This window comes from Pongo abelii, chromosome 5, assembly GCF_028885655.2.
Source record: "Pongo abelii isolate AG06213 chromosome 5, NHGRI_mPonAbe1-v2.0_pri, whole genome shotgun sequence".
Classification (NCBI taxonomy): Eukaryota; Metazoa; Chordata; class Mammalia; order Primates; family Hominidae; genus Pongo; species Pongo abelii.
In genome coordinates, this window is record NC_071990.2 from 37030358 (window position 1) to 37057140 (window position 26783).

The following is a 26783-nucleotide window of genomic DNA, read 5'->3' on the forward strand; positions in this document are numbered from 1 at the left end:
GAACTCAGGACCTCAGGTCTCAAGCCCAGAACCTTCGTATACTGGCTCCCACCGTGCTCCTATCTCTCTTGCTTGTGGGAAGTGCTCTTTATGGGGACACTATAACTCAGTGATTTGGAATCAGCCAAGTCTGGGTTGTTTGTGTCTTGATTTTGCCACTTACTGAGCGGTGGAACTTTGGGGAAGTTCTCACACTTCTCCAAGACTTGGTCTTCTCAACGGTAGAATGGGACAATAACCCCTATCTCACAGGAAAACACACCAAGCCCCCAGCCCAGTGCATGGCTCACTACAGTCCTCAGTGACTGGGCCACTTAGCAGTGCAAACCCTGGATTTCGGGTGCCCACCTTACCTCATAGATGTTGAATTGGCTCTGCCCACGGGCCAGCTCCCGGTAACTGGTGGTGAACTCCCCAATGAAGTCATGGCTGCAAGGGAAGACGGCTGCTGAGACCAAGGCCAGGCTGTGCCCTGACTCTGCCCAGCCCCAGCCTTGCACACATCCGTTTCTTTGGCTCCCAATTCTACCCGGGACTCCAATCCAGGGGCACATGCCAGCAGACAGGCTGGGTCCGTGGGAAGAGAGCCCAGTGTTGCCCACAGAGGAAGAAACCCAATTGTCACCCGGTAAAGAGCAGGGCCCTGGAAGAACAGCACCCACTTCTACTTGGATCCTTGTTTGCACAAGGGTATTTGGGGGACAACTGGGGAAATTTGAATATGAAATGAATAGTGAATGGTACTTAAGAATATTGTGGCCTGGCGCAGTGGCTCACGCCTAGAATTCCAGCACTTTAGGAGGCCAAGGTGGGCGGATCACCTGAGGTTGGGAGTTCGAGACCAGCCTGGCCAATAAGGTGAAACCCCGTCTCTACTAAAAATACAAAAATTAGCCAGGTGTGGTGGCGGACACCTATAATCCCAGCTACTCCGGAGGCTGAGGCAGGAGAATTGCTTGAACCCAGGAGGTGGAGGTTGCTGTGAGCTGAGATTGTGTCACTGCACTCCAGCCTGGGCAACAGAGTGAGACTCTATCTCAAAAAAAAAAAAAGAATATTGTTCAATGTGTCAAGTATGATAATGGCATTTGTGGGTAAGTGGGAAAGTGCCCTTATTTTTTAGACATTTTCAATGAAGTATTTACAGGTAAAATGCCATGATGTCTATAATTTAAGCTACATTAGCAAAACATAGATGAAGCAAATATAATAAAATTTAACAAATGTTAAATTCAGGTGATGGGCTTAAAGGTGTTCATAAACCCTTCTCTGATAAGATTATTTTTAAAACACAATGAGAGCGACGTCCAGCTGGGTGGCTGTAAGTGTTTTCTGCAGTGCCCATACCTTCTGGAGTGCTTACATCAAGCACGGCCAAGACTTGTACACGGCAGAACTCCCACTGACCCCAGGGTTGGCTCCTTTAACTTTCCCGGTCACTGCCAGAGGGCCTTGGTTAATGTGCTGGCCTGGGGCATCCAGCCAGAGACTGATGCCCAAGAGGTGTCCCTGGGGCCCCGCCCCTCCCCCATGAGCCTACACTGTATTGTGTCTACATATTTACAACTCTCAGAGTTCTATGAGCAACTTCATGGTGGGACCCAGTGGCACCTGGTAGCTGTCCCCAACTGGCACAGAAGAGGAGACTATTCCAGGCAAAGGAGTATGGGAACGCCAGGGTGAGACGAGGCAAATTCCAGGTGGAAACATGAAGCTGACTGTGAGGTAGCTGAGAGGCAAGGAGGGGAGGGCATAGCGGCTCTGGAGTTTCTTGCAGGATGGTTGGTCTCAGGGGAAGGCGAGTTCCTTGGAAGGGGGCTTGGGTCTCACCTGGAGCTGCATTTGCATAGCACTTTACATAAGATGAGACAAATCCCCTGTCCGTATCACAGACTTGGGAGGTACCAGTGGACACTGGGAGACCTTGAAGTCCTCCTAAGTCACTCCTTGGTAGTGCCACAGAATGGAAATGTCACAAAAGTCAGGGTGACGTATTTGGATTTGGCTCAACCGACAAGTGGAAGCCAGGGAGGGTTCTGGACTGAAGCTTCGAGAGGCTTGCTCTTGCCCTTCTCTATGGATTCCCAGCAGTACTGGCCTCCCAAAGACCCTGAGTGGGAAGCACCCTCCCAGCAGCCAGGGACAGCCCTACGCAGGCACTGTCACGGCCCATGAGTCCACTCACACCTCCTAGCTCTCCCTTCCCACAGCCCATTCCCTCAGTCCTGGCTCTCTGCAAACAGCTCCTCTGATGAGCCGAGGGCTGTACGGGTACAACTGGCCTCCCGCTCGTCTGCATCTCCGTCACCCCACAATGCTTAGCCCGAGTCCTCACACAGAAAATGTGTCCATGAATGCTGGAAGTTCACTGGTGTCTGTGCCCTAGAACATGCACTCTTCAGAAAGCCCTAAATTCTGCCATGCGTAGGGAGATTGTGGGTACTGGCAGGCCCCTGGGCAGCTATTTGGGAAAAAGGAGGCCTCTTATGCCCCTCACACCATATCCTGCAGGACAGAGGTCCTTTGGTGCCTCCGTGGAGCTGGATGGGGAGGAGCTACTGCGGCAGAGGACCCCTCCCACACACACGCACACACACGCACACACACACAAACCCAGGCTCCCTCACCCCCAGAGCCGCTGCGAGTGGGAGCCTGGTCACAGCTCCCCATGGGAGGGCAGGGCCCAAACCCCTCCCCAGTGGCTGTCCCCATCCCCACTCACCTTCTCGCCCCTGCCCTCCTGCCTGCTTACCTGCCGTCCCTATCCCAGTCGTACACCTCCACCTTGATGGTCCTGCAAAACAAAGGCCTTTGCTGGGATGGGCCCAACCCCACACCCACGTGGCTGAGGATGGGGCCCTCTTCATGTTCCTGGACCAGATGGGGAGGCCAGGACTCCCTCTGGGCCTCAGGGTCCTGGGTGGGGAGTCAGCGGCCTGAGAGACAAAGATCTCTCTTGAGGCCTTTTAGGAAAGGCCTCAGGAAAAGGGCAGCCAGGGCTGTGTAGGGACCGCCCAGAATTTCAAGGAGGATGTGGGGAAAACAGCTGCAGACTTCAGTTCACCCCACCTTGTTGGCCACTGCAGAAGGGGCATGAGCTCAGCATGGAGCCGCACTGTGGATTTACCAGGGGTGGAGGAGCCGGGAGGTGGGAGTGTGGTACTCCCTGGATCTCAGGCCCCAGCAGGGTGGAGGGGAGGGGAAGAAGACTGCTTGTTGAGGGTCTGAGGGCTTTGGGTGTGGGAGCCAGCCCTGCACGTCAGGGAGGAGCCCAGGGCCCTGGCTCGGGGACGGCACGCTGAGCTTTTCCATCCCCACGACTGGCTCCTGAGTGAGGGTGTAATTATCTTCATATTTTAGCCTGGCTGCTTTAATTAGTTTGTTTTGACTCCTATGCATGCGGATGGGCTTTGAGAGCCCATTTTATTTTTAGCCACGTTCCCATGGCAACAGGCTAGCGGACCAGAGCTGGGAGGAGGGAGGTGGAGGGTTGCAGTTAACCCTTGGTGCCAGCTGCTCGGTCCTCCAGGGATGCCCAGGGACAGGGGAGCTGCCAGGGTCCCACAGCAGGGTCAGGTTTGGGGAGGTGGGAAGGGCCTGGGGAGCTGGGGTCTTCAGCCTTCAGTTCTTAGTGGGGTGCAGAGAGGCAGCTCCCCGGGCCTATCTCTGTTAACATCCCATCATCTCGCCCATCTCCTCGGGCCTGCCAGGAGTCAGCCTTGGGCTTCTGTGGCCCCCCAGTAGGAGGTGCTGTCTCCTTTCAGATGAGCGTCCTCAGGACCAGGGGTAGGCGACAGATCCACCGCAGCCGGGCAGAAACAGTTCTGAACGAAGGAATGCCTGATAGGTTGTGCACAGACTGGATTTCTGTAAACCAGAACTCCTGTACAATGGGGCAGGCATAAAAGCCCACCATTTAAAGGAATCCTTTAGATTCTTGTGAAAAACAAAAAACCATGTCTCTTTGAGGTGAATTATTGTGGAAAGGAAAAAAATCACCTAAGCCCCTGAAGGTGGGCTGATGAGCTGGAAAGAGTGGAAAGACCAGGACGGCCCTAGGCTTGGACCTGGGCCCCTCACTATGGGACCTGAGATGTCACTTAATCTCCCTGAGCCATAAATCACCATTGAAAGGAGAAGAAATAACGGCCTTGCAGAACAGCTGCAAGAACAAGCCAGTAAGGCCCGCCTGCTGCATGGGAGGGTCTCCACAAAAACGCCTCCTTCTCTCCACTTCATCATTTGGCCGCGCTCTGATGGGTTTTTTTGTTTTGTTTTTGTTTTTTGAGATGGAGTCTTGCTCTGTTGCCCAGGCTGGAGTGCAGTGGTGCAATCTCTGCTCATTGCAACCTCCGCCTCCCGGATTCAAGTGATTCTCCTGCCTCACCCTCCCGAGTAGCTGGGATTACAGGCGTGAGCCACCACACCTGGCTAATTTTTTGTATTTTTAGTTGAGACGGAGTTTCACCATGTTGGCCAGGCTGGCCTCGAACTCCTGACCTCAAGTGATCCATCCGTCTCGGCCTCCCAAAGTACTGGGATTACAGGCATGAGCCACGGCGCCCGGACTCTGATAGTTTTTCATATGAAATTTACTTAAATCGGGGACGCTTGAGCCTAGGTACTTGGGCTTTGCAACTCCCGATTTGAGCCTGGCTGCCTGGCCAAATCAGTGGCAGCCTTTCAGACACAGACTCCCAGGCCCAGCTCTGGGCAAGACACAGGAATCTGTTTTCAAGGCTTCCCTAGTGACTGTGCTGTGTGTGTTTTGGAGTGATGACCTCCACTCCACTGTCAGATGGGAAAATTGAGCCCTAAGAGCCTCCAGTGACTTGCCCAGAGTCACCCAGCTGAGGGTCTGAGCCAGAACAAGACCAAGGCCCTGACTCCCAATCCAGGACTTTGGTCATGGCCCCACAAGGCTGAAGTCACTCTACCCCTGCCTAGTGGCCTCCCAGTCCTTCCCCAGACGGCTAAGCTCTGCAGGGGACCTTCAGAGACCCCAGCAAAGAATAGCTCTCCTCTGACCACCAACACCAGCCCCTCAGGTGACTAGATGGGTGATGGCCACATGCTCAGAGGTTGGAGGAGGACCCAGTCGTGGTGACAGCCCTGGATGTCCACAAAATCACTAGGGAAAGTTTTAATCCCAGGCCAGAGGGCCTGATTTAATTGGTCTGGATAGGACTCAGGCCTGGGTAGTTTTGAAAAGTTCTCTGATGGATTCTAATGTACCGCCAGAGCCGCTGACCTTCTCTAGAAGACAGCACTAGTTTTCAAACTTGGTTGCACTTTGGAATCCCCCGGAGAAGCTTTAGAAATACTGACACCAATGTCTTACCCGAGAGATTCATGATCAGTTGGTCTGGAGTACAACCTGGGCATGGGAATTGTTAAAAGATCCCCAGGGGATTGGAACTTGCAACCCAGGTTGAGACCACTGAGTGTGAGATTCCTATGCAAACTCGGCCTGGCCTCCATTAAGGCTCCAGGGATGGCTGCAGCCTGGGGGTCAGATTAGCTCAAAGTCTGCACCTCCAGCCTTGGGAGAGAAGGAGATGAGAGCAATAGTGCTCAGAGACAGGGGGAAGACCATGGGGAGACGACAAATAAGGCTTTGACTACTCTATTCACAGTTCTTTTTTTTTTTTTTTTTTTCTGAGACAGAGTCTCACTCTGTCGCCCAAGCTGGGGTGCAGTGGTACGATCTCGGCTCATTGCAACCTCCACCTCCTGGGTTCAAGCAATTCTCCTGCCTCAGTCTCCTGAGTAGCTGGGATTACAGGCGCATTCCATCATATCCAGCTAATTTTTGTATTTTTAGTAGAGATGGGGTTTCACCTTGGTGGCCAGGTTGGTCTCAAACTCCTGACCTCAAGTGATCTGCCCACCTTGGCCTCCCAAAATGCTGGGATTATAGGCGTGAACCAGCGTGCCCAGCCATATTCACAGTTCTGTGGCTGTCCACCCTGGCTGGGCTGCCTGAAGTCACTGCAGATGCCATGTGTCACCTGCTGGCCTTTGTTCCCAACCCCTTAGCACAGGGCCAACAAAAGCTGCGGTCCAGCTGACTGTGACTTCTGGGGCCAGCACCCAAGAGAACAGGCTTATTGGGTGTGGGAAAATGAAATGGGCTTCTGCAGACCACCAAATGAACACCTTAGCTGGCATACAAAGGCTCAGGACAGAGGCCTAACCTAGGAGGCTGCAAAGTGGGCAGAAAAGACCTTCGGCTGTGGGGTGAGCAGCCCTGGCTGGCAGTCCCAGCTCTTCCAAGTACTAGGTCTGTTGCCCTGAGCAACTGGCTTAACCCTCAGACACTCCCCTCCTTTCCAAATTGAGAAAAATCACACCCACTTTGGAGTTGCTGTGCAAGTAAACTATCTCCACGTACAGTCAGCGCTGGACACATGTTGCTCTGTTCCTGTCTAAAACACTCAATCCCTTCATCCAAGCTCCTGTCTCCCAAACAATACCCATGCTTCTTGAAAATATCAGCTCCATGAGGCCAGGGATTTTTGTTTGTTTGTTTACTGCTGTATCTTCAGCTTTTAGAACAGTGCCTAGCCTATATCAGGTGCTGTATACATATTTGTTGGCTGACTGAGAGCTCCTAACAACTTGATGAAATGGGCTGTGCAGGTAATAATACCTTCATTCTACAAAATCACAAAAGGAGGCCAAGAGTATGTAGCATTCTGTGAGTCACACAGCTGGTCAGTGGTGATGCTAGGAGTCAGTGACCTGGGCCTCTGGACACCTACAGCCACAATGACAGAGCCAGATATGTGTGAGTCTGGGCAAGCCAGCAGGGATGAGAGACACCAGCCAAAACGCCAGGCTGCCCCCACGGCACACCAACTAGCTCTATCTATAGTTTCCTCCCAGCTGAGCTGCAAGGTCTGCCTCCTAATGAGCCTCTGCCTGGCAGGGGGAAGGTTTCCCTGCGGCTTACAAGTCCCAGGGCTGACAGGCCCTGAGGGGTTTTGCCTTAAATGGACTTGAGTCAGTCCAACACTCAACTCTTCAGGAAGAGGAGCATCAGGGCCTCATCTGGGGCAGGCAGTGAGACTGGCAGCAGTCTCGGCCCCCCAGCTTGCACTGCGCAACACTGGGCAGTGCCGCAGTGACTGTGCCTCCTGTCTGAGCCTCAGCTTCTGCATGTGAATACTGAGAACGGTAAGACGCCCTTCATCGAGGCCATCTGTGGAGGTGCCTGATAGGGTGCCTGGCCCTCCTGGGAGCTCATCTGTGGCTGGATGCAAAAGAGAAGGAGCTCATACATCAAGGGTGCCAGGCAGAAGTGGGAAGCTGCGGTGACTCCTTTCCTCGCTCCAGGTGAGGACTCCACACAATTAACACCCTCTTAAAATCTACTCATTTAGCATCAAGGTGTGAGCAGCCTGACCCAGACAACTGTGGTTTAACAGGGACAAATCCTCAAGTCACAGAACGATTAAAAGAGTAGGGCAAATTCCAGGAAGGCAGGGGAAGTGCTTCTTGTCATCACCCCACTTTACCCCACTGGAAGGCTGGATTGGCACTGACCCTGATGCCACTTCCTGTGACTTCAGCTCTGCTCAGCTGGCTCACTCAGGTTTGGCCTTGTGTGGACTGGACACATAGCAAGGCAGGGAGACTCCAGGCCAGAGGGCCAGGCCAGAGGCAATTTCAACAGGAGGGAAATGCAGCTTCTCCTTACTCTGGCAGGTTATATAATATCTTCTCTTCTATTTCCCTTGTAAAAATGGGCACAGCACTAGACCTGGCTCCTAGGATTATTGTAAAATTTAAATTCACAAAATAAGATAATGAATTTAAACCAATTAGAATACAACTTGGTCCATGTCCTAAGTCCTCAGTAACTGTAATCTTATTACCTGGCTTCTTCACCCATCATTCCAAGAACACTGCCCTTTCCCATCAGGCCCGGGTTCTCATCGTCCTGTACCTCTTCTCACAATAGGAGGGGATGTTCCCTGACCGTGCTGCCCTCCTTTTAGTTCCCTCCTATCCCTCTGACCATCTCCTCTTCTTTCTTGCTTCTGGCCTCTGGCATCACCCACAGGGCCTCTCAGGGTACCAGATCTCTGGCCACCCCCCTCCTGGGGACCCCAGACTGCTGTCCCCTCCTGCTTTAGCTGTGCCTGGTCCACAGCTACCTCCTCTCAATGTGGTTGAAACCATGTTTACCTGTCTTTCCCCAACCTCTCAATAGCAGCAGCTCATTTTCAAACAACAAACAGAATCTTTATAACTTAAGAAGGATAATTTTTTTAAAAATGGGTTGCAGATAGGCTGTGAAAAGAACTGCAGAACACAAATCTGTGTGAGTAAGAATCTGGCTCCCAATCACCCTGCCCATTTCTGTCGGTGGTGCCACCTTTTCCTGCCCTCAAACACTGAACCATTATCACTTCCCCTCTTTCACTCCCTTACCCAGGCAGGTACCAAGGCCTTTTGGGTCTTCCTCTTCCTTCTTGCTGTTCCCCTCTCCTCTCCCCTCTGAATTATTTGGTATTAAAGCCACAAGGACGTTAATGCTTTGAGGACTAAAACCAATCCAAGCAGCTTCCCTACCTCTAACCAGAAAGCAGAACTGCCCCAACCCCTGAGCAAGGTGCTCATTAGTAAGCCTCCCCCAGATGCACCCTGGTCACAGCCCTGTCATGCCATGTCTTGGCTATTTGGCAACAGAGCACAGGGATTAACAACACAGAATCTAGAGCCAGGCTGCCGGGGTCCAAATCCTGGTTCTACCATCAGCTGGCAGCAAGACACTGGGCAAGTGAGTTAATCTCTCAGGGCCTCTCTGTCTCCTTACCTGTAAAATGTGGCTAGCATCAGCACCTCTTTCCAACGAGCTAATTGTTGGGGGAATTAAATTAGTTCCTATACATAAAGCACTTAGAGCAGGGCCTGGCCCATGGTTAAGTGCTATAGGAGTCTTCGGTATTATTATGACCTGTCTGTCTTCCCACTGGCTTGGGAGCAACCTAAGAGGGAGGCTTGGGTCCAATAGCTCAATAGGCCCCCACAGCACCCAACACAGTGCCTGGGGCCTGACTGGCTTGGAAGACATGGCTGCTGCATTAAATCAACTATGTTCTGTGAGGCTCCCAGAGGTGTCTTGGAAGGAGGGGACAGTGGCCTCATTTTCCTGCACAGGGCCCTCCCCTGCCTACCCTGGAGGGCCTTCTGATGCTGGCACCTCCTGAGTGTCTGTTGGGTGCGTGGGTTACACTGGGGCTGGGGGGCGGGGGGACAGGCCTGATCGCTCTCGGAGCCAGAGTGACATGCCTGGCCTCCTTGATTAACACTGCTGTCAGCCACGTCATGGAAGATCTGCTTCTGGACATGGGGGAGAGCCATCCTGCAGCGAGATGAGGCTAGGCTCTGCCTCAGAGCGGGAGGTGGGAGCCTGCCCCTCCCACCAAATAAATACCCACCTCCTCCAACGGCCTAATGGTGAAGCCAGGCCTCTGAGCCCTGCTGCCCCTTTCACTGTCCCTGACAAAGCTGGCTTCTGCAACCCTGGGAGCTCCTCCCTAGACATACAAGTTTGTGGGGGATCAGTTGGGCCAGGGATCCCCAAGTCCTTCTGCCCTTTGAGACTTTAACTGCCACACTCTCCCATCCCCCTACCTTGAATTTCCTCTCACTTTGTTTCCATCTCCCTTTATTCCCGTGCCCCTGTCTCCAGGATTCTCCTCCCCTGACTTTCCAGCCTTTTCTGGGCCTTCTTTAGAACTCACCGCTCCAACCAGCCTGTCCTCTCATCCCCTCACCCACTCTAGAAGCCCCAGGAGCCAGCTAGACGTGTAACAGAGGCTTGTTTGACTGCAGCGCTAAGACAGTCTTTGTTCCCAGTCTTATTTTGTGCACTTATTTATCTGTCTAAAATACATGTGCACATCTGTGCTCCCTGTGGTCAGACCACAGGCTCCCTAAAGATGGGAATGCGACTGTGTTTGTTTAAATGCCGCACAGCTAGAGGCGCCACGCTGGGACACAGGAGGCACTCAATGACCACCTGTGGAACAGATTGTGGCTTTTCTGTCCCAGCCAAGAGGCAGGAAAAAGAACAAGCTCACGTCTCAAACTGGCAGCCTGGGGGTTTCTTCGGAGGGAAACAGGGGTGCCTGGAGGCCATTCATCTGCTGATCATCCCTTCAACATGCCTTTTCAGGCTCCCAGCTGCCCCAAGGTGTCTGGTTTTATTTGTTTTCTTTTTTGTTTTTAAGGTTTTTTTTTTTTTCCTTGAGACAGCATCCCAGGCTGGAGTGTGGTGGTGCAATCATAGCTCACTGCAGCCTTGAACTCCTGGGCTCAAGTGATCCTTTCACCTCAGCCACCTAAGTAGCTGGGTCCACAGATGTGTGCCACTACACCCAGATAACTTTTTTTTAATGTTTTAATTTTTTAAAATTTAGTTTTAAATTTTTAAATTTTTTTTTTGTAGAGATGGGGTCTCGCTATGTTACCCGGGCTGGTCTTGAACTCCTGGATTCAAGACCATCTCAGCCTCCCAAAGTGTTGGGATTACAGGCGTGAGCCACCACGCCTGACCCCAGGTGTCTGTTTCGACACCCCAGTGCTCCTGTCGGAGTGGCCCAAAGAGGCCCAGCTTTCTTAGCTGTCCAGAGAGCCCTGCCTGTGAGCCCCTACCAGCTCACCCACCTGAGCTGCAGCAATCACCAGGAGACAGGGATGGGTTCTCCTGACTCAACAGAAACCAACACAGTCTCACAGCTCCCATTTTGGGTGGCCCCACTCTCTCCCGGCACTTGCTACAATGTATAATTACATGTTTCCTTGTGTGATTATTGGATTAAGGTCTGCCTCCCCTACTGGCATGTAAACACCACGAGGCTGGGTGAAGGGGGAAGACTGCACATTTGTTCCCTGCTGATTTCCCAGCATCTAGCACAGTGCCTGGTACATGACAGGGGTTCCCTAAACATCTGTGGATAAGATGCTGAATTTGGTATTTTAGGCACACCAGAGCGTCGTTGTGTAGGTTGTGTCGTGTTAGCGTCAATGCAGTCCTGTAGAGTAGGCAGACATTTTAATACCCATTTTACAGGTAAGGAAACTCAGGCTCAGACAGGTCAGGGATTGCCCAGGTTGACGGTGCTTTTGGTCACAGAGTCGGGATTAGCAACCAGGTATCTGGTATCTACATTCAACAATCTACACTCAAATGATGATGAAGATGATAGCCAACATGTAATAAGAGTAGGCATATGTTAAAACAAAAAATCTAGCCTGGGCAACATGGCGAAACCCTGTCTCCACCAAAAACACAAAAAATTAGCCGGGCGTGGTGGTGCATGGTTGTGGTACCAGCTACTCGGGAGGCTGAGGTGGGAGAAGTGCTTGAGCCCAGGAGGCAGAAGCTGCAGTGAGCTGAAATCGGTGAGATGAGAAAATGTCCCTTCACTCCAGCCTGGGTGAAAGAGTGAAATCCCATCTCAATTAAAAAAAAAAAAAAATCTGCCAGGCATGGTCGCTCACACCTGTAATCCCAGCACTTTGGGAGGCAGAGGCAGGTGCATTGCTCGAGCCCAGGAGTTTGATACCAGCTTGGACAACACGGCGAAACCAGTCCCTACAAAAATAAAAAATTAGCTGGGTGTGGTGGTAGATGCCTGTAGTCCCAACTATATTCAGGAAGTAGAGGTGAAAGGATCGCTTGAGCCTGGGAGGTCCAGGCTGCAGTGAGCTGTGATGGCGCCACTGTCACTGCACTCCAGCCTGGGTGACTGAGCAAGACCCTGTCCAAAAAAAGAGAAAGAAATCCCAGAAGCTCTTTGCACTCCACCCCGTTTGTTTATGGCAACTAGGCTGGCAGGATGTATCCCTGGGATCTTGACTTCCCAGTCTGTTGGCCAGGAGTTGGGACCAGCTGCCTCTGCCTGCATCAACACCCTGCTTCCCTGCTGCCATCTGCTCCTCAACTGGGAACAATAAAAGACAAGCTGCTGAGCTCCAGGCCTGGGCACCCAGGACACCCATCTGGGTTTCCCTGGAATCCTGGGCACTTCCCATCCCCCTAGCCTTGGGAGTTTCCCACCAGTGGGAATGCCAGACAGAGGGGAAAGAGGTGGGGCGGGTGGGGAGAGGAGGATCTGTGAGGCTGTGAAGAGGCAGACATTGCCGGGTGCAGCAGGGGAAGAGTGGAGGGGCTCACCAAGCCCCAGCCTGTGCAGGGCACCCCCCACTGCACAACTCCAGAAGGCCTCGTTTCTACCGATGGGACTGACCACGTCAATATGAATGGGGCCTCCCTCACTTGTGCTTGGTGAGGGCCCAGAAGCAGAAGGAAAAAAGAAGGGACATTTTCTCTTCTCACCGATCATAGTCGCCGTTGCAGAGGGCTCTCACGGGAATGGAGAAAGTTTGCCAGACTGGATTTAGGGTGTTCTTCATGACCTCGGTCTTGTGGCAAATGGTGAACCTGGTGAAGAAGAAAGGGAAAGGCTGTCAGGCCCAAACCCAAGGGAGGCGAATGCAGGTCAACAGAGGAGTCAGCTGGTTCACATCTCTGGTTCCTGGATGATGGAAATGATGGCTTCAAAAGGTGATGAGCTGCCCGTCACTGACAGCAGCCAAGCTGATACTAGACGGCCATTTGCTGGAGATGCTGCAGAAAGGGTTCCTGTACCAGGTGAGGACCTGGAGGTGTGGACAAGTCCCAGGGTGTCAGGAGCCCTGGGTTCTAGCCCCTGCTCTGGGGCCACCTCACTGTGTGACCTTGAGCAAGCTCTCCCCTCTCTGGGCCTCCAGCTCCTCACCTGTAAACCCAGGCAGTTACCCTCTATCAAAAATTCTCCATCTGCAATCCACAGAAGGATGAGCAGATGAACTTCAGGGGTCTGTGAACCCCGGAAACACTAGGAGAAATTAGGTGTATGGGTTGTTTGTGCCTGCTGCTCCCCAGGCCTGGAATATTCTGTCCTCCATTTCCATCCTTATGACTCACTCCTCACTACCTTCAAACACCATCTCCACGAAACCTCCCCTGACTACCATATCTAAAATTGACAACTGCCTGGTCTCCTGCCTCTCACATCCCCTAGACTCCTCCCAGACTTTTTTTTTTTCTATTTCATTTGTCACCATTTGACATTTTGATATAGTCTATTTTTTCCTTATTTATTCTGCTCATGATCTGTCACTAAAATGTAAGTTTTTATGAAACTTACATGAAAGCAAGGATTTTTGTCTTTTTTGATCACTGGCACATCCCTAGTGCCTAGAACAGTGCCTGGCACTTCGTAGGTATTCAATAATTCTTTTTAAATGAATCAATGTATTTCTTGGGTGGCGAGTTTCCATAGCTTTCACTGGTATGTCAATCCAATAAAATTAAAGCCCCTAACTTAGACGATCTCTAAGACCCTTTCTGCTTTTCCCGTCTGAATCCATGAACCTGTTTTGCAAACTAAAAGTACAGAATTGACTGATTCCAGATGGGCCCGAATCTGGTGTCCCTGCCCACGCCCCGTGCCCTGCCACATGGATGGGCAGCCACCACCAGGGCTGAGCTGGGGGCAGGGGCATCTCTCTGAGATCTCCCACCACCCGCCTCAGCTACATCTTTGGTTGGAAAGGTCACCCGAATAAGTGCCTGGGCTCCGCCCATACCCACACAGCCGGTGTCATTTCTTCTCTGGCAATTTTCAAGTCAAAATGTCATTCTGTCACCATGGCTTAGCGTTTCTCTTCTCTGCTCCTTCTCACCCACCCACTGGAGTGTGGAGATGCACGTGGGAGACCTCCCCACACACCCCAGAGCTGGTGGTGAGGATGGGAATGGAGATGGGAGCAGTAGGGGCCACAGCTGCCCATGACTGGGGCAGGCAGGTGGGGCAGGAAGAGGAGCCTGGGGCAGTGGGGGAAGGGGAGCTGGAGGGACAACAAGGAGTAGGGAATGGGTGGTCCCGGAGGGATGGGGGATGATACTGTGCAGAAGCCCTGCTAGGCTACACATACCACCCCCCAACCATCACACAGACCCCTGTGGACCCTCTGCAGCCTCCCACCTCTGGAACCACTGACTTCTCCCTTTCCCTCCTCTCGCTTGAGAGCCAAGCTTCACCAGGTGTTCTAAGTGATCAGGTGCAGCTCCAGGGACACAGCAGGTGCCTCCTTGCCTTGTCCCTCCTCCTGTGGCTGGTGTGACAGTTCCCTCTCCTGGTTCCCTCACTGATCTTCCTCCCTAACTGGGGGTGTCTCTGCAGGCCTTCCACTCTTTTCCCCGCAAACCCTCAGTGACCACCCTGTTCTCACCAGCGCAGCCATCGCCCTTTCACAGGGGTGGGATACTGGCCCGCCTCTAGGCGGGCCTCCGGATCAGTTTCTTCAGTGCCCCACGGGATCCCCTAGGAGGGATCAGTGTCTCCTTGCCCCCAGAATGTTCCAGCTCACACTTGGAATGAAACTTGCCCCCAAATAAACTCCCACGACCTCCCGGGTCTGATCGAACCAGTTCCCCTGCTGCTCTGCAAGCACTCTGGTTTCCCTTGGCTCCACTGCCAGGCAGAGGGCTCTGACTTTGGTCCCATCCAAGTCCGGCCGAGTGAGGTCCCCTCACTGTCCTTTTGCCCCCTTCCTCCCCTCCCCAATTCCTTCCCCTGCATTTCCACGGCACAGCTCCAGGGTGGGAGCTGGTAGTACCTCCCACCTGTTCACCGTGTCGGTCACGAGGCTCTCCCTTTCCCCGCACCCTCCCCACCCATCCTACACATCGCTCCGCTAGAGCAATCTTTCCCAAGCACCCTTTGCAGTGCACCCCTCTCCTGCTCCCAAATCCCTCTCCTCCTCCCAGCTGGCCCCAGCCAGACAAGCCCAGCTTGACCCTGACTCTACTTCCCTGGAGGGGCCTGTGTGGACGCCCGGAACAATATGCAGGCCTTTTCCTCCCCAACATCAAGTCAAGTCAAAGTCAACAGAATTATTTAAAGAAATCCTTCTGGGAGTCCTTTGGTGAGACAAAGAATCCTTTTGTCATGCAAATGATCATACCTAATTTCCCTTGTTTTGTACGTTCAGGAAAACTGATTTTTAAATCAGTTTTCCCTTGAACTGAAACACATCTCCTCCTCGCCGCTGCCCTGCCCACCCCCCACCACCACACACACACACACACACACACACACACACACACACACACACACACAAATTTCAAGGGGAATTGGGGGGAAGGTCTTTCTGCCCTCTGGGCACACTTGCTTTGCCGAAACGTTTCTCCCTTCTCTAGCCCTTTATTCTTCCCTGCTCGCCCCACCCCCACGGCAGGGACCCATTTTCTTCCTCTCCTTTAAAACCCGCTTCCAAGTTTCCCTTCTCCAGCAGCGCTTCTCTAATTAACCTCCCTGGCCCCATCGCTTCCTCATTCTGCAGAATCCCAGCCTGTAAGTGGCCACAGCCTGCCAGAATTGTGGTGCTTAAAAAGACTGTGGAGACCACGTAATCCAACTGGTTCATTTTACAGATGAGAAAACAGGCCCAGAGAGGGGTCTTCATTTGCCCAGGGTCACACAACAGGCTGCTGGGGAGGACCTAGGTCCCCAGACCTTCCACCCAGAATCTGTCTCCCTGCATGTATTGCTGACCTACATTTGCCAACATGTTGTGTATGCTTCCATCTTATTGTGGGTGGCTTCTAGATTAGGGAGAAGAGAGGAGGAAATAGGGGCTTCAAAGTCTGGAGTTTCAAATGAAGCCTATGGCAGAGTGTGGGGCCAGGCAGCAGAAAGGGTCCAGACTGGCCCTGTTGTGTGGGCAGTAGTGGGGGGCCAGGCCAGGGGCTGCTCAGAGGGCTGTGGGGACAGCGGGCTGGGCTTGGAGATACCAGCTGATTTGTGTAGAATGAAGGAGCTATCGGAGGTTTCCCATGAGGGACTGGCCCCCTATTCCTGCCCTAGCCCTGTTTTTGCCTAGTCCCCCCACCCTCCAAATACCTAGCCCCCACCACTCAGTACTATCACTGAGACCCACAGAATGGCACCACCAGCTTAGAGGCTGCCACCACCTCCCACCGACCACACTTAGGTGCCCAGGGCACTACCCTGGGGCCCCGGACTTCCACCCAGAGCCCTTGCCCTCTCTAGAGCAGAAGGAGATGGGCCCAAGCCACCCTGCCCGGCAAGTCACCACCACCCGTCCATCCTTGACCCCAGAAGGGACGAGAAGGCACAGTGCACAAGTGCCACCAGAAAACTCACGTTCCATCCTCGTTGCTTCTGTAGAATACCAAGAAGGGGTCAGATTTCCCAAAGAAATCTTTCTTGTCCAGCTTGTTGGCACAGAACTGCATGGTGGCGACATCCTGGTGGGAGGGAGGGAAAGCAGGGTGTGAGGCAGGAGAAGGTGGAAGCACAGCTCCCAGACCCCAGCAAGCATGAGGAGTCCAGGCACCAACCCTGGTTGGAATGCACCGACTAAGTGCCAGGCCCTTATTCCATCCTCAGACAGCCCCCCAGCAGGCCTAGCAGACCACTTGGGTGGGGAAGCACGTGGAGTCCACAGCTGCCCCAGTTTGAATCCTAGCTCTGCCACTTTCTCTGTGTGAACCTGGGCAAGGTAGGTGACCTCTTGGAGCCTCAGTTTCCCCTCTGGAACATGGGGTTGATGACAGCACACATCTCGCGGGGTTTTCCTGAGGACTAAATGAGATCAAGGGTGTGACATACTTGGCAGAGTGAGGCACGTGGCAACCCCTTGATGGATGTGAACACACGTGGTTTCATTACACTTTCACTGAGTGGCTCAGAAGGGTGACATAGCAAACCCAAGGCCAGTCTGAGCTTGATCTGCAAGCCCCAAAGCCCTCTCTCTGGCCACATTGCCTCACCACCTCACACCTATGTGTGGTTCCTGGAGGAAGTTCGAGTTTCGGCTTCACTTTCACACCTGCCAACTCATGAGAGGCTCACCAAATGCTCTCAGGTAGATACAGTGGGGTCTGTGGCCCATTTCACAGCTGAGAAGCCAAAGGCTTAGAGCAGGGAGTGGCTTCCCCAAGTTGACCAAGCAGAGCCCACCTGCTGAGTTCCCAGCCCTGCTCCCTGCCCCAGCTGACCCAACACGCAGAGAAGGTGTCCGGGCCCTGGTGAGGATCTCTGGACCCCTCAGCCCCTCAGCACTCTGGGGCCAACGGGGCACTGGGCAGAGATGTCCCTGTCGTCCCCTTCACCCCTCCTGTGTGGCCTCTGCAATTTGAAAACTCTGCATCCTGACAAATCACCTTCGAACCAGCTGAGCTCAGGGCTCTGTCGTCCAGACCCCAGGACTTGCCCTGCTCTTGGGGTCACTCCACTCCCTCACACGTCCCCACTTCCTTTTTTTTTTTGAGACAGTGTCTCACTCTGTCTTCCCGGCTGGAGTGCAGTGGCGTGATCTCGGCTCACTGCAAGCTCTGCCTCCCGGATTCACGCCATTCTCCTGCCTCAGCCTCCCAAGTAGCTGGGACTACAGGTGCCCGCCACCATACCCAGCTAATTTTTTGTATTTTTACTAGAGACAGGGTTTCACTGTGTTAGCCAAGATGTTCTCGATCTTCTGACCTCGTGATCCGCCTGCCTCGGCCTCCCAAAGTGCTGGGATTACAGGCGTGAGCCACCACGCCCAGCACCCCCTTCCTCTTAATGAGGGGGAGTGTCTTGAGAAGGGTGACCCACAGCCCAGTGAGGACCAAAACGGTGGCAGAGAAGAAGACGTAGCTCCCATGAGGTTGAAGGACTCGGTGACAAGGTTCAGCGGTGGCTACGGTGGTTAGGAATATGGCTGCTGGAGCCAGGCTGCCTGCTTCAGTCCAAATCCCATCCCTCCTTAGCTGTGTGACTTAAATTATTCACCCTCTGTGTGCTCAGTTTCCCTACCTATAAAATGGAGTTAATGGCAGTGCCCATCTCATAGGCTCGTGAGGATAAAGTGAGTTAACAGGAGTACAGCGCTGTGTGCGTGTGAGCTGTTATTATTTGAACACCTGTTTCCCCGCCCAGCCACAGTGTGTGTGACCTCTGTCCCTGCTCCACTCTCACCTCCAACACCTCACATGCCTTCCCTCGGGGACATCTGATGACAACAAACACAGCCTCCCTTCATTCATTCACTCACTCATTCATTCAACATTTATTAGATGCCGTCTGTGTAGGACAGTCACTGAGCTCAGCACTTTACACCCCTTATCATATTTAGTCCTCAAAATAATCCTTTGTTACTTTTTACAAATGAGGAAGCTGGAGGTTGGAGAAGTTAGGTGACCTGCCTGAGATCACCAGCTGGTAACTGGTAAAGCAGAAAATTCACACATAAATAAACTAATTTCAAAGTCATGCCTCTTCCAGTATACCACTCTGCCCCCCTGAGAGAGAACAAATTACATTTCACCACTTCCCTGTTTTCTTTAGAATCGGCTGATTTCTTCAGACTCTGGGCTTGCGTGGGCAGGGAGGGGCTGCATTCCCGTTACCCTGGGATGGGGAAGAGGCTGTAAGGACGGGTGGTGCTAGAGACAGAATGACGTGCCCAAGGAGGTGCCCAGGTAATGATGGCTTTTATTATGCCTCTCATCATTGCCCACCAGACAGGGAGAAGGAAGCTGGATTGGGGGCTTCCGAGGCCCTAGAAGCTCCAAGAATCCTGGAGCCTCCAGAGAAATCTGGGACCTCAGGCCTCGAATAAAAGAACAACTGACTTACTGAGCACTTTCTAGATGCTAGGACCTGTGTTAAGCCTTCACACTTTATACAACCATACAAAATAACTCGTTTCCCTGTTTTACAGATGAAGAAACTGAGGTTTTTGAGGTTAAATCATATGCCCAAAGTCCTAGAGTGCGTAACTCAGACAGTCAGATTTCAGAGTTTTCACTCTTATCCCTCTGGAAAAGTCTCTAGGCTTGTAAAGCAGCAGGGCAGGCACACCCTCCTCAGGAGAAAGTTCTAATCCCGTCCCATGCTGGATGGAAGGAACACTTTAAATGCCCCCCTAGGGAGCCCCATCCATGGCCTGGGACAAGAATGTGGCCCAGGACTTGATGGGCTACTTGGTGGCTGTATAAATTGGGGGGCCCAGTGCAAAGGGAAAACATGGGGCCCCCTGTTCAAAAACAATCAGGAGATTCAAGATAGTGACAGCAGAGCATTAAACCAAGCACAGGTCCCCGTATGACTACACAGGCCACACGCCTGTGCAGCTGGCCCTGTCTCCTTCCCACAGAGGTGACCCGCAGTGGCATCAGAAAACCACCGAGAGGCCCAGATTCCCAGGGGAGCAGCGGGGATGGCCCCAGCAAGGAGCTCAGAGCTCAGAGCTCCAGTCCTGGCTCTGCATAGCCTTGAGCAGGTCACTCGAGCTCTCAGAGCTTCAGTTTCCTCGTCTGTGGAGCGCGGAATGGGATGACCACCACAATCCTTTTAAGCTGAGCAGTAGATGCCACATGGGGAACACTGAAATAGCTATCTCTTGTGGGGAGCACTGGCACTCAGGGGACAGTGAGGAAAGCCAGGATCCCCCCAGCCTTCCCAGCCCTGGCCAGGGTTTGGTTGTCATCATCATGACCTCACACGAATCTGGAAGTCGCCTGAGTGACACTCTTACCTGAATAAACACAGGCAAGCCACCCAGGACCTGTTCAGCCTGCACTGGTTGACTATAAAATGCATACACTTGAAACAACCAGAGGCCACAAAATCCAGAGGCAACAGCTCTTAGTTTTGCTTCCTAGGAACCCCTCAGGCCCTGTGAGATCAGGAATGGGGGAGAAATATTAGAAAAAATGAAAGAATTTGACAGGCCATAAGTTCAAGGGACATTCAGTGCTCCACTGGGAGGGCTGCTGTCTCAGCCTAGCACCCGATGGCGAAAAATGGCACAAAGGGACAGGCACAGTGGCACATGCCTGTAATCCCAGCACTTTGGGAGGCTGAGGCGGTGGATCACCTGAGCTCAGGAGTTTGAGACCAGCCTGACCAACATGCCAAAACCCTGTCTCTACTAAAAATACAAAAATTAGCCGGGCATGCCTGTAATCCCACCTACTTGGGAGGCTGAGGCAGGAGAATCGCTAGAACCTGGGAGGTGGAGGTTGCAGTGAGCCGAGATCGCGCCACTACACTCCAGCCTGGGCAACAAGAGCGAGACTCTGTCTCAAATAATAAAACAAAAACCAACACACACACACACACACACACACACACACACACACACACACACACACACACACAAAATGGCACAAAGGAGCCAAGGGCCACCTGGTTGGAATCCTAGCTCTGCCACCTCCCCGCTGAGCAGCCCCCAGTGGGTAACTTAACCTCTCTGAGGCTGGGTAACGTAGAAGAATAGCGCCCCCTTGTGAGCCTGTGGAGAAGGCAAAAGGAGATGGCTTGTGTCACATCCTGGTCCACAGTGCCTCACACAGAGCAGGAGGTAACACTTGCAGAGTGCCACCTCATACTGGGGTGAACCATATGAAATTGCCAATAATCAGCTGTTGTTTGCCTATGAAAATGGCAATATAATATGGTTCTACCCACACAGACACACAGAGGGGAACACACACTGGGGCCTATCGGAGGGTGGAGGGTGGCAGGAAGGAGATGATCGGAAAAATAACTAGTGGGTACTAGGCTTAATACCTGGGGGTGAAATAATCTGCATAACAAACCCCCATAACACAAGTTAACCTACATAACAAACCTGTACATATACCCCTGAACTTGCAGTAAAAGTAAAAAAAAAAAGAAAAAAAAAAGGTTCTACCTAGTACATGCTATAGTAGGTAGATATAATGTTATATGTATTAATTCATTGAATCCTTTCAACAACCCTATGAGGAAGGCGCCGTTATTATTCCTTTTTTGTTTTTCAGACAGGGTCCCTCTCTCTCTCTGTCACCCAGGCTGGAGTGCAGTGGTGCGATCTCCGCTCACTACAGCCTCAACCTCCTGGGCTCAAGCGATCCCCCTGCCTTAGGCTCCTGAGAAGCTGGGACCACAGGTGTGTGCCACCATGCCCCATGCCAAGCTAGATTTTTAAATTTTTTTGCAGAGACAGGGTCTTGCTATGTTGCCCAGGCTGGTCTTGAACTCCTGAGGTCAAGTGATCTGCCCACTTCAGCCTCCCAAAGTGCTGGAATTACAGACGTGAGCCACTGCACCTGGCTATTATTCCCATTTTAAAGATGAGGAAACCAAAGCACAGACAGGTTAACACCCTTGCTTGAAGTCACACAGCTAGTAAGAGGCGCTGAGATGGGAACAAGACAGTCTGGCTCCAAAGATTAATAACTGAGATTCCAAATGATGACCTCAAGTCATCAAGATAAGTTTAATTACATTCTAACCTCAGTTTGAGAAGTCAGAATTGTGAAATCCATTTTAGAAAGGCCTCTGTGCAAACTAGTTAAAATTAAAAAAAAAAAAAAGATTGGCTCTGAAACTCAGCTAACTGGAAAAATCCGCCAGTGTGCAACACTTTCTCCCTCTAACCCTGATGGCAGATAAGTGAGGCATTGCTGGGGGTTGGCAGCTGATTTTGTTCCTCAGCCTTATCTGCCCTCCCTAATACAATCTAGACCCAGAAACATTTGCCAAAAGCCCACTGTGATCATCTGTATTGTTGCACCATTGTAGACTCCGTGGGGGATAAAACAGGCCTTCAGAGAAATTTCTAGACTGAAATGAAGGCAAGCTTCCTCCCTAATGGGTACCCATGCCACAGGGAAGTCCTTGAGACAAAGAGTATGTAACTAACCGCCTGGGGGCTGTGCCTTGGAAGGTCCCTCTGTCTTTCCTCAACAGTCATAGGAACAAGTGGGAGCTTGTGAATAGCTCAACGCCTTGATATATGTGTGAACCCAAGAAGAGGCTGGAGAAAGTGGCAATAAGATGGACAGGCCAGCAGGATAACAGAGCAGCAAATTCTGGCTGAGGGTCTGAGGTGCAGCTGTTTGACAGCCTCAGCCTGAGAGCCGTGCTCTCTGAGCACATGAAATGCCGTCCCCTTGGCCGGGCATGATGGTGCACAACTGCAGTCTCAGCACTTTGGGAGGCCGAAGTGGGAGGATCGTCTGAGCCCAGGATTTCGAGACCAGCCTGGACAACGTGGTGAAACCCCATCTCTACTAAAAATACATAAAAATAGCGAGGTGTGGTGGTGCGCGCCTGTAGTCCCAGCTACTCAGGAGACTGAGGTGGAAGGATTGAGCCTGAGAGGTGGAGGTTGCAGTGAGCCATGATCATGCCACTGCACTCCAGCCTGGGCGACTCCGTCTCAAAAACAAAGAGAGAGAGGGGGAAAAAAAAAGAAAAGAAAAGAAAAGAAATGCCATTCCCACCAGAAGCATCACTGGAATCAATCACAGAGAAGATAAAGCAGCTCCTGCAATATATAATTTCCTGCAATTTCTGTCTTTCACCCTATCTTTTTAAAAAACATATTAAGTTCTTCTAAAACATCAGGATTGCCTCCATTTGCATCTCTCCGCATGTTAATGGGGCTGCTGGGGAGATTATAGCAAACAGCCTTGCTCTCCAGGGTGGCCTGGTCTGCTCTGGCATCTTAGCCCTCCCTCCCCTGAAGAGGGCTGTGAAGGTTAGAGGTCAGGGGGAGAACAGAAGAAGGCTGTTGGGTCTCAATGGCAGCTTCCAGATTCAGAGCAAGTATGAGGTGAGTGCAAAATTTAAAGGGGGCTCAAAATTTCAGTCATCAAAAAAAATTTTTTAATGTGACATTTAAAAAATCAAAATCAATGCAAAAGCTATAATAAACAGAATATCAAAATTTTAAATGAAGATATTTTATAAGTGAAGCAGAGGCACAGAAAAGTAACTTGCCCAGGGTCACATAGGGAGTAAGCAATGGCTTTTGGTCTGGATCCAAAGCGCAAGTTCTTAATCACTGTGCCCTACAACTTACATGCCCTAAGAAGCACTTTTAAAGCCAGAACAGCGGCTCACACCTGGAACCCCAGCTACTCAGAAGGCTGAGGCAGTAGTATGGTTTGAGGCCAGGAGTTTGAGACCAGTCTGGGCAACATAGTGAGACCTCCATCTCTAAAAAAATAACAATTTAAAAAATTTAGGCCTGACGCTGTGGCTCATGCCTGTAATCCCAGCACTTTGGGAGGCCAAGGCGGGCAGATCACTTGGGGCCAGGAGTTCAAAACCAGCCTGGCCAACATGGTGAAACCCCGTCTCTACTAAAAACACAAAAATTAGCCAGGTGTGGTGATGCACGCCTATAATCCCAGATACTCAGGAGGCTGAGGCAGGAGAATTGCTTGAACCCAGGAGGTGGAGGTTGTAGTCAGCTGAGACTGTGGCACTGCACTCCAGCCTGGGTGACAGAGCAAGATCCTGTCGCAAAAAAAAAAAAAAAAATTAAAAAGAAGGGCCACGGTACATTTATTTTCTTCTCCTTAAAATGTGCTGGATTTTCCAAATCTCCTAGAATTAACATATTGTCTTTTTTAGTCAGAAAAAAATAAGACATCAATGAAAAAGAAAAGGAATCAGCACTCCAGTAGGAGGAAACACACCAGGAGCTGGGGGTGATTCTGTGAGTAGGGCCCTCTAGGAGGAGGAGGCTGGAGCTGGGCTCATGGGATAGGATGGCAGAAGCAGGAAACCTGGGACGTCAGTGAACACCCCACAGGTTGGAGGTTATTCATACACAGATGGTGGGTACGGAAGCTGGTCTGAGAGACGGCCTGTCTTTATGCATTGACTGTAATAACCATGTTGAGGCCAAGCTGGCTTTTCTTTGTTGTCTTAATGACTGACTTCCCAAGCAATCCAATCAGTTGTGCATCTGTTGATTTGGTCATTCAGAGGCTGAAAACCCCAGATTGACCGTTTTCCCTCCCACTCATTGAGCCTGTGTTTCTTCGATACTAACCAAAATCCATCAACTGATGTTCAAAAGAAAAACAGGACGATTTGGATATGAGGATGTTCACTACAGTATTATTTATATCGTTTCCTAAAAAGAACAGCTTTGATAAATTATAGCCCATCCATACAATAGAGAAATAACATGCAGCTATTAAGTGCATGTTTTCTAAAAATGTATAATGATACAGGAAAAGACAGGCTATAAAACTAGATACTATATTATATCAATTATAAGAAAAATTATGTACATGGACACTCAGCAAGAAAGTCTTGGAGGAAGCACATAAAAATGTCAACAGTGATTATCTCTGGGTGATTTTTCCATGCTATTTATATTTTTCTGTATTTTCCAACTTGTCCATAATGAATATGTTATTTTTTTTAGCATCAGGAAAAAATGTTTTTGTTTTGTTTTGGCTTTTTTAAAGCCAGATAAATTATTTCTAAGACCAAAAAAATTCAAACTAACCTTAAGAAGGGTGATGTTTGAATGCTGGTTACACGGGATGCTCATATCGGTCCCAGCCACAACACACAACTCTCCTATGTATCAACCTGCATACTTCCGAGTCTCAGAGAACCTTCACCACCTCCCCCACTTAACTTGACTCTTCCTTCTCGTCTGTCTTTCTCCATGGCTCTTCCTTCTTCCCTCATCTTTCAGGTAGAGAAACTGGCCTCTCCCTGAAGCTTGTCTTTGGAACAATGAAAGTTTTGATTGTGTTGGGATCCAGGCTGCTAAATTCCCCAGCTATGAGGTCCCACACAATCTGGCCCCAACTCCCACCATCACCACCTACAGTCTCATCCTTCCGATTCCTCATCCATCACTCCTGCCCCAGGGCCTTTGCACTGGCTGTTCTGTCTGCCTGGACCAATATTCCCCAGGTAACTGGAAGGGTTCATTCTCCCACCTGTCTATATATATAGGCATATTACATAGTATCTACACATTTTCCTTCGGGATAGTCAAGAGTGTGATAAAATAGTTGTTGTAAGAAGAGGCACTGGATCTGCCAGGGCTGAGGACCACTGCTCTAATGTGATTGCCGGTTGGCATTTCCGTCTCTCATACTAAATTAAAAATTCTGGGACAGCAGGGACTCAGTCAAAGCATATTTCCTGAACTGAAATGAAAGAATACATGAGCACGCTGGTGACACCTAAGGGGTGGGGAGGCCCCCAGGGGCAGTTATGGTGTGAAGTTCTAACTCCCTTTGCTCGAGAGAGATGAGGCACACCCTTCTTCCTCCATCACTGCCTCCTCCATTACCACCGCCGCCATCCTGGCTGGGACGGCCAGTCGGGTGGAAGGACCTGACTAGGAGGTGGTAAAGACGTACTATCCTGAGCCGGAAAGTCCTGACTCCAGAGCAAGGCAGGTCTGGGTGGCTGACAGGTCTCTAGGGGGAACCAAGGGGCTGGGAAGTGGAGGGCAAAGAGCTATCCAACCCTCTGTATTGGCAACAACCCCTACCTTTTTTTTTTTTTGACAGGGTCTCACTCTGTTCCACAGGCTTCAGTGCATTGGTGCAATCCTGGTTCACTGCAGCTTTGACCTCCTAAGCTCAAGTGATCCTCCTGACCCAGCCCCCTGAGTAGATGGGACCACAGGCGTGCACCACCACACCCTGCTAATCAAAAAAATTTTTTTGTAGAGATGGTCAGGGGGGGTCTCACTATGATGTCCAGGCTGGTCTCGAACTCCTGAGCTCAAGCTATTCTCCTGCCTTGCTCAGCCTCTCAAAGTGCTGGGATTATAGGCGTGAACCCCAGCCTCCACTGCTCAAAGCCAGCCTGCCTGCTGAGGGCAGTAGCCCCACAAGGAACAGAAGGTCGGTGACTGTCCCCTGTACCGTGAGGGCTCGAGGCTCCAGGGGTGAGGGAAAGACTGAGGATTAGGAGTCCAAGGCCTAAGCTAGAATCCCAGCAATCTTAGGCAGGCCACTAACTTCTCTGCATCCATAAAACAGGGTTACTCACACCTGCCCAGCTCCCCAGCCTTGAGGTCAGAATCAAATAAGACTAAATAAGAGGGTCTCGGTAAACCAATGTTGGCCAGTATTACAGACAGTAACAATCGTTTTACTGCTGTATTACAGGCAGTAACAATCGTTTTACTGCTGAGCAGAATTGAACCTTGGGTGATTCAGAAGGCCCTTCGGGAGACCAACCTCATCACTGTCAACATCAAGTACCATTCGATAGTGTTTGGATCAAATTCTGATTGTGGGAACTTCTTTGACATTTAAATTCCAGATGAGCAAGGCTTTTCTATAACCTGTCAAACTATGCTAGTGACACACTGGAGTCCACTGTCATCCTTTGCTGGTTCCCACCCGCCCACGCCGTCCCCATGGATGAAGAGAGGGTTTGTCTACTTCGGCAAAACGTATTCATTTGAGCAGGAAGCCCTGCTCTGGTGAAAAATCATCTCTCAGACCCCACCCTCTTCCTTTGATCCTCCCACTGAATGCTGAGCTGGAAAGACGAAGCAAAGCTGTTCAGATGTAATTATTTTAATTCAGCCAGATGCTGGGAATTAGTCTCTTTTCCTTGCAAGGATTCTAGGGAGAGACAGAACTCAGCTAAAGATGCCCCAGAAGAAAAGGAGCTGACAATCTCAGGAGGAAGGGAGGGTGCTCCCTGCCCCCGACGTAGACCCCTGGTGCTGGAACAGCTTAAATCAAGAAAACTGCTGCTATCCCTGGGTGAAGGAGTAAGGAGGACTAGGGAAGAAGGAGGAAGAGGAAGGGTTTAACACCTGATAGGTATTAAACCTAAGACTGCCTACCAACCCCTGGAATGCTAGACCAGTAACGGCCACCAGCATTGTCTAGAGCATTAGAATTTCCAAAGCGCTTTCATGTATGTGAC

The 26783-nt window shown here is 51.2% G+C and overlaps 1 protein-coding gene across 3 annotated transcripts in view; it reads right to left on the minus strand.

Moving 5' to 3' along the window:
• The window catches only part of CPNE5 (copine 5), a 100358-nt gene that overhangs the window by 22339 nt on the left and 51236 nt on the right, over window positions 1-26783 (minus strand). For all 3 annotated transcript variants that reach the window (XM_024248360.3, XM_054557438.2, XM_054557437.2), the window contains 4 exons: window positions 16233-16336; window positions 12356-12460; window positions 2753-2794; window positions 354-429 (listed from right to left, as the gene is read on the minus strand). In XM_024248360.3, the coding sequence (XP_024104128.1) occupies window positions 354-429; window positions 2753-2794; window positions 12356-12460; window positions 16233-16336 (327 nt within the window). The remainder of the gene's footprint in view (window positions 1-353; window positions 430-2752; window positions 2795-12355; window positions 12461-16232; window positions 16337-26783) is intronic.